Source organism: Etheostoma spectabile, chromosome 15, assembly GCF_008692095.1.
Source record: "Etheostoma spectabile isolate EspeVRDwgs_2016 chromosome 15, UIUC_Espe_1.0, whole genome shotgun sequence".
In the NCBI taxonomy this organism is placed as follows: Eukaryota; Metazoa; Chordata; class Actinopteri; order Perciformes; family Percidae; genus Etheostoma; species Etheostoma spectabile.
Window position 1 is genome coordinate 4,856,370 of NC_045747.1, and position 7,120 is coordinate 4,863,489.

At 39.7% G+C, this 7,120-nt stretch overlaps 1 protein-coding gene across 10 annotated transcripts in view; it reads right to left on the reverse strand.

The window, feature by feature from the left end:
* Positions 1–6,793, reverse strand: part of fbf1 (Fas binding factor 1) — a 13,801-nt gene extending 7,008 nt beyond the window's left edge. For 2 of the 10 annotated variants that reach the window (XM_032537746.1, XM_032537743.1), the window contains exons 1-17: positions 6,070–6,793; positions 5,822–5,935; positions 5,598–5,628; positions 5,292–5,339; positions 5,144–5,189; positions 5,002–5,071; positions 4,859–4,909; positions 3,998–4,139; positions 3,792–3,872; positions 3,629–3,679; positions 2,885–3,028; positions 2,669–2,801; positions 2,218–2,372; positions 2,029–2,122; positions 645–1,100; positions 487–552; positions 333–400 (exon numbers count right to left, since the gene is read on the reverse strand). In XM_032537746.1, the coding sequence (XP_032393637.1) occupies positions 333–400; positions 487–552; positions 645–1,100; positions 2,029–2,122; positions 2,218–2,372; positions 2,669–2,801; positions 2,885–3,028; positions 3,629–3,679; positions 3,792–3,872; positions 3,998–4,139; positions 4,859–4,909; positions 5,002–5,071; positions 5,144–5,189; positions 5,292–5,339; positions 5,598–5,628; positions 5,822–5,824 (1,639 nt within the window). In that variant the 5' untranslated portion in view covers positions 5,825–5,935; positions 6,070–6,793. Of the gene's footprint in view, positions 1–332; positions 404–486; positions 553–644; positions 1,101–2,028; positions 2,123–2,217; positions 2,373–2,668; positions 2,802–2,884; positions 3,029–3,628; positions 3,680–3,791; positions 3,873–3,997; positions 4,140–4,858; positions 4,910–5,001; positions 5,072–5,143; positions 5,190–5,291; positions 5,340–5,597; positions 5,629–5,821; positions 5,936–6,069 lie in introns of all 10 variants that reach the window. The other 8 variants (XM_032537742.1, XM_032537751.1, XM_032537749.1 and 5 more) reach the window with 8 other exon arrangements.
* Between the last annotated feature and the right edge of the window lie 327 nt (positions 6,794–7,120).

Genomic DNA, 7,120 nt, shown 5'->3' on the forward strand with positions numbered 1-7,120 from the left:
GTGTGTGTGAGTGTGTGTGTGAGTGTGTGTGTGTGTATTGTGTCAACCCAGGGGAAACAGCCCAGCCAATTCAGCACAGAGGGCCTAAATTCCGATCGGGGGAGGTGATAGAGGGAGTGTATCATCCTAAGAAGGCCAAAGTACTCCGGATGGGAAGGATCCTCAGTTAAATTTGACCCACTACCCTTTTCCTTGAATCATTTTTTTTTTTAAAGAAACTTTATGTTCAAAGCTAAGTGACTCTGAGTCTATTTCTATTGTGAATCATGCCTTAAGTCCCCTGGGTTGCTACAGTACATACATGTAAGTAGAGTAGTTATTTGGATAAATACCTTGCTTGGTCCTCGTCTCTCTGACAGGAGTGGAGTGAGCAGTGGGGCTGGGCTGACCAAGGAAAGTGCTGCTGCACATAACAACAGGGGAGTGATAAAAATAGCACCAAAAACAGTTCATGTGTTTAATGGTTTTACACAACAAATATCTTACCTAGTTTCCTTGACAGATGTAAGTGTATCCTCTCTGCCTCTGGGAGCTTGTGAAATGACTTGTTTACTGAAATCAAGAGCAAGTCATCATTCAGTACTGAGAAACAAGTTTCTTCTGTCATTGTATGTGTCACAGTATTTCTTTTTTCGATGTTGTACCTAACACTCGACTCCAGATCCATTTCTTCCCCCAGGGCTGAAAAGTTTTCCTGCTTGGATGTTTTTGCCTGAGAGTTTGACACTGACATAGCCTTCTTCCTGCTCAAGGCTCCTGCTAACCAATCATCATCCTCCTCCTCTTCCTCTTTCTGCTGGCTTTTAGAGCTCTCAGGCTTGGTTTGTTTGGTGATATTTTCAGTTAAGGCAGGGGTGTCTGCTGGCATTTTTGCAGCAGACGTGTCATGACTACCAGTCAGGGAGGGTCTTCTCTCTAATAAAGGAGAGGAAGGAGCCTTTGGAGACACGGCTGAAGTCTCTTTGGCATCATCCTCTGAAAAGGCGTGGTCGTCTTTCGTCTTGAGGCCTAGCCAGTCAGCTGAGTTGCGGTGCCTTGTGGGGGTGGTGGGTTTTGGTTTCTTCTCTGGGGTAGAGGGATTGACATCATCTGTAGAAAATCTGATGGTGAGAAAAAAGTGTTCAGTTTACCATAGTCTCGCTTTGCCAGATCATCCTCTATATGCTGCGGAGGACGGTCTGGCTAATCCACAAGGCATTCCCGGGATGGGAGAAAAACGTTCTCTGGTTTATTGGCATTTTTTTAAACCAATCACAATCGTCATTGTCGGCGCTAAGCTCCGCTCGGAGCCGCTGCAAAATAGCCTCGGGAAGCAACTTGTCTTGATGGAATGTGTACTTCAAAGGTTATTTTAGCTATTTGGACAGATAGTCTAGCTAGCTGTCTCAATTTACCCTGCAGAGATCTGAGGAGCAGTTAACCATTGTCCTCATAAATCCACCGGAGTTTAGCATTCTAACACAAAGAAAGCTTAAGGAAGCGGAAATTGGCAAAATTACATGCATCCGGCGGAATTTCTGGCAGCACCAGAGCAATCCTGGAAACGTTGTGATAAAGATGTTCCTGTTGACCTGCTACCTGTAACAATATGCGAAACCCATAGTCACAAATCTGGGTGTCAAATTAGACAATGGTTTTAAACTTGATGAATAGATAAATAATGTTACATCCAGTTTTTATCACTTGAGGCTTTTATTTAAAATTAAACCAGTTTTATCTTGTAAGTACTTTAAACATGCGGTTCATGCTTTTATCTCAACTCGTTTAGACTACTGTAATGCACTTTACATTGCTGTTAACCAACCCACTTGTATTCCCTAGCTTTTAACCCAGCAAGAGAACCGTGTGATCTTATGTTGTTTTATGTGTTCTATGTGTTTTTATTTCTTGTCCAGCACTTTGTAAACCTTTGTTTTTTTAAATGTGCTATATAAATGAAATGGATTGGATAGACTAAGTTGACCACGACAGGCAAAAAAATCCAACTGTATAACACACCATGATTGACTGACTGACTGACACACACACCTGACAGACGGTCTGCGGGACTGGCGCCCCTCAGGCGTGGATCCAAGCGTGGGCTGATAGGAGCCAAATGTGAGGTCACCTTCTAAAAGTGGTTCTGATAAATAGGAACAAAAGTAGTCTTCAAATATGATCCTTTAAAACAGAACTTGCTCATACTTCTGAGAGCAGACGTTCCGGGTGTTCTATTACCTTTCACACTGAAGGTCTTCTCGTGTTGCTGCTTCTCTTGAGACTGAGGCTGGTCCTTCCTCTCGCCCGTGGGAGGTCGCTCCAGAAGACGAGGTGAAGTCAAACTCTCCAGAATGTCATCGAGTTTAGTACGTGGTCTCTGAGGGGTCTCACTCCTGAGATAACATACAGCAGAGGAAATGGCGAAAGAGACCACGTTAAGATACAATAGTAGAAAGGAAAAGTTAGTCAATTTGGCAACAACCACAAAAAAAGTAGAAGTGAAGGCAAACCACATTAGTAAAGAATTTATATGTCTGAGGCTGAAAAATGCTTTGTAAAACATTGTTAAAGTTTGGCTTTGCTTTTAGCGGCAGCCCAAAGCACTAAAGCTGAAATTATTCATCGTTAAGCGCTATAAATAAGGACAACAATAAGATTGAGACAGGAAGAGCGAGAACAAAGCTGTTACCTTCCCTTGTTGGACCAAAGCACAGTCTCTTTTTTCTTAGGATTGTTTTTATCACTGTCAAATCCCAGTGCGTCTATGAGGTCATCTTTATCGTCGTCAAACGTGACATCACTTCGTTTTTTTGCTGCCTTAGCTAATGAACAAAGACAAACAGTAGTTAATAGACTGTTTGATTCATGTTTGAAAACTAAGAATTGCAGATAATTTAAGGCTCACATGTTTCAGTCTTTAGGATAGGTGATGCTAAAGGAGATGGCACAGATTTTTCAGGTACGGCCTGCTGTATGCTAGATTTAGGTTCGGGCTTGGTTTCATCTGGAAGCGAGTCATCAAGTAGATCCGCCAAGGGATCGTCAAGATCTGCAGCAGAAATAAGATTCTTATCACATTTTATGGACACCGGACTGTAAAGCAGTAAATGATAGACATGATATCATATGTCTAGACTCATGATACTTTTTTTGTTTTTGCTTTTTAAATATCATATACGACAATATACATGTTTCAAATATATTTAAAGTATGAACATATAGTCTGATTATACACTTTAACAGTTTATATAGTATACTATATTTGGTGTTGTATTGGATTTCATTAACTGGAAGCATTTCTAAAAACATATATATTGTCCCCCTGACGTATGTAAACGGGTGGACAAAATATTAGAAACACATTTTAACACAAGGCAGTTAGCGCAACAAAATAGGATTTATTGGAGGGTTGTTGCATTTGATTGCATGAGATTGAACAGGTGTACCAAAGAAACTAACTCACTAAATGATCAAATATTGACTGAATAGCTATCTCACTTTCAGATTTGTATATTTTCATAACATTTCCAATGTCATTTGTCACTTTTTGTGTGTATCTCTCCTGTTTAAACTACCCACAGAGACTCAATCTGAAACTACCCACAGATATTATTCAACTACAAGTAAAGAGCCAAACACACCAATGTACCTTTATCGTAAGGTGTCTGACCAAGATATTCATCATCATCATCACCGCTGTCTAAATGAATGCAGCAGTTTGGAGAAAATCAAGGCAACGCTATCAGTAAGCGAGTGCTGGGTTATATAAGGGCTCAGTGTTAGAGAGGGATGGGACAGGGAGGCTCACACACCATAGAAGCTGTACTTCTTGTACTTATGTGCTGTAGACGATGGTGCAGAGTTTGGCGTCCTCCCTTCTGTGCCGGGTTCATCTGAGTGAAGAGGAAAAGAACAAGGCTCTCTCTAATTGCTGCTATTAATGCAAACTTCAAAGCCAGCAATAAAGTGTGGCTAACAATAAGAAAATAATTTATGCAAGAACACTGCAGTGGATTACCTACTCCCTCTGGTTTTATTTTACTTTCTAACGTGGACGAGTCTTTCTTTGGTCCTTGGCTGCCAAATGGCTTTGTTTGTGCAGGAGCTGAACTGGGCTTTTTCTTTGATGCAAAAAGGTCAGCATCCATATCATCCATATCCTGGACAAGGATACAGAAAAACAACAAACATTGTCAGTGGACCTGAGACCATGTGAGGAGAACTACAAAGCTGAACTATGTCTCTGCATTTCCCCAGTTTATTATGGCGCGTTCATGCCACCTGGGAATGTCAGGGACCACCCCCGTGATTATGTTTTTTTTTTTTAGACTACCAGCATTCACATGATGCGTGTTCTTCTTCTGTTGTATTGCTGTTTGGCAACAACTTGTTGCATGACTGCCACCAACTGTTGGGTGTAGCCTAGGGCAGGTGTGTGAAAACATGGAAGCCACAGTAATAAAGATTTGCTGCTGTTTTTTTATGCGAGCATACAAACAGCACATTGATAGGTGTTTGTTTGTGTTATCTGGAGGACAACCAATGGGAAAGGACTTGGATATGTTGTTGTTTTTATACATAGGCCTATGTTTGAATAATTTGAAACGTGTTATGTCTGTGTATGTTTCTTGGCAGAGGCGATTGTCCACAATATTATTGCTATAATTGTTATTATATTGTCATTAAAATATTTTCAGTGAACCAAAGTTGCCTAAATCAACCATTGGTTGTCAACAACGCGTCACTAACTGGGAAACTGTTTGCAAAATCTAAATCTGAGTTCCCCACATCTGATTCCCATTTGAAGTGAAGTAAAAAATGATGTTTTCACTGGGAAGAATGTGTTTCCAATGCTCATGAACACACGGTGATTATCTACCTTCATGTTCTTCAGTATGTCATTGGGATCAGCTGCTGAGACATCAGAGTCCTTAGACAGAAAACAGCAACAAATAGACAATAAAAAAGTGCTAAATTTATAAGACTATGAACATGTATCTTTTAACATCTCGGTCTACATACCTCAGTGTCCCCACCATCCCTCTTTACCTCCTCGGCCAGCATACTGAAGATGTTATCTGTGGCAGATGTGCTGGAGAGGAAAAAATAGTAACTCACTTTCATCTTTATAATGGATTGTAACTCTTAGATTCCTCCAACCTACCGATTCAGTAGTCCACGGCGAGTTGCATTCCCCATTACTGGGAGTTCTGGTGAGTACAATGTTGAGAGAAAACACAAAACTCTCACAATAATACAATTATAATAAATAATAATGATAATACTGTTAGGTTTTAGAACTGCTTACATACTTTTATCATCAAATAGGCTGTCGAGCAAATCTTCATCTCCGAATGAACCTTGGGAAAACAGTAAGGGTTTTTACACAAGCTTGAGACTCTTCAGCTTATTACATTTTAAGTGGTCATGACATTCGTGCTCCATTCTGATTATACTGCCACCAGCTCTAATATATTTTGGCCGTAGGCCTATACTGTTTTTATGTTATTCTATATATGTGAACATTCTTGGTTGTGAATTGATTTCTGTATATCTACTACAGTAACAGTATAGTAAGTGAAACTACGGGGTACAACATTCAAACGGGAGGAACTTACTTTTGGATGGCTTGCTCTTCAACTTTGTAGCCTGTAAATGTGAAATTATATAATAAGTTAGCTATTTTACAGCTGGATTACATAAACCAAACTCCTGGGTCCACTGCGGAGAGCAAATCAATTGTAAACATACAAAGTAATTTCACGTTTGTTTGTTTTTTTATTTCATTTAACCATAACCCACATATCGTGATAACGTTGATACTGGAACCAGTTTGACTTACCATGTTAAATCTCTCCTGGTAGCGTTGAATTGAGTGTAGCTAGGTTAGCTAGCCATGCTAAATCTGATTAGGCGTCTCCCGTCTCCATTGGTAACCTCTCCGTTAGCTAGCTAGCTACAAGAACGTTCAATAAAAAACACACGACTGTAGTTAACGTTAGTTAATAGGGTTACACATATTGTTTCATGCTTTAATGCACTCGTGCTTAAGTTAGTCGTTTAGCATTTTTAAGTTGCCCATTTACTTACAGTAACGTTAACATTGAAACGAACCTGTAGGAACGCCGCTGCTACACAACGTTAAAGTTCGGACAAGGCTGTTCGTTAGCCATATTGCAAACCTACGCTAATTTAGTCTTCTAACACAAACTGTATGCTTATCATTACAAAGTTATAGATTTATTTATACACACTGCAAAGGGGAAATCAGATGGTAATGTCTGAGGGATTACTACACTGCAGCACTAACGTACCACAAACCCATTACCATAACCGGCGCGAGACACACGCTTCCTGTTTTCAGTCCGCAGTGTATTGTGGGTGGAGTAGTTTTAGCGTACCCTTTAAGGCAGGGGTCAGCAGTAGCTTGTTTCAGACTTGCTTTGACATATTTAACTTGCTTACTTGGTGAAATCTACCAAAAGGTTTTACCACCAGGTGGCGCCAGAGGTTAGAAGAATTAGTCAGAGCAAACCAGTTACAACAAAACTGAAGAGCTAAATAATTTATCTTAAGAAGCCTATGTTTAATTCAGTGAGGTCTAGGCCTGATGTTGCACTCTTAATAAGCAAATAACCAGTAAGCACATTGCTTAAAGATAGCTTTACACAATTCCTCATGAGACTTCAGGCTATTTCAGGCGTGACAGAATTGGGATTAGACATGCATGCCAGCATCATTGATCATTATGTCAATACAGAGAATTGTTCCATTAACACGGTATACAAATAGACAATCTCTGTTTAAAATGCCTTGTCATGAATGCAAGAATATTTTTTTGTAGATAACTGATGATATTTGTTGTTTTGTTTGTCGATATTCACGTTTTTTTTAGAGTGCATTGAATACCTTAAAGCATGGAATTTACCCTTTTATTTGATCAAAGCAGAAATAACGGAACAAAAAGATTTGTCTTTTAAGAGATGACAATTGCTTTCAAAGCAAACTGTACAGTCAAAAATGATGTGTACTTTAAAGGAGAACACCATTATGCAGCCTACATTTGCAATGTCCAAAAATTGTTTTACTCTTTGGAGGCAAAAGACATTGCTCACAGGATGACAATAAAGCTCTATGCATC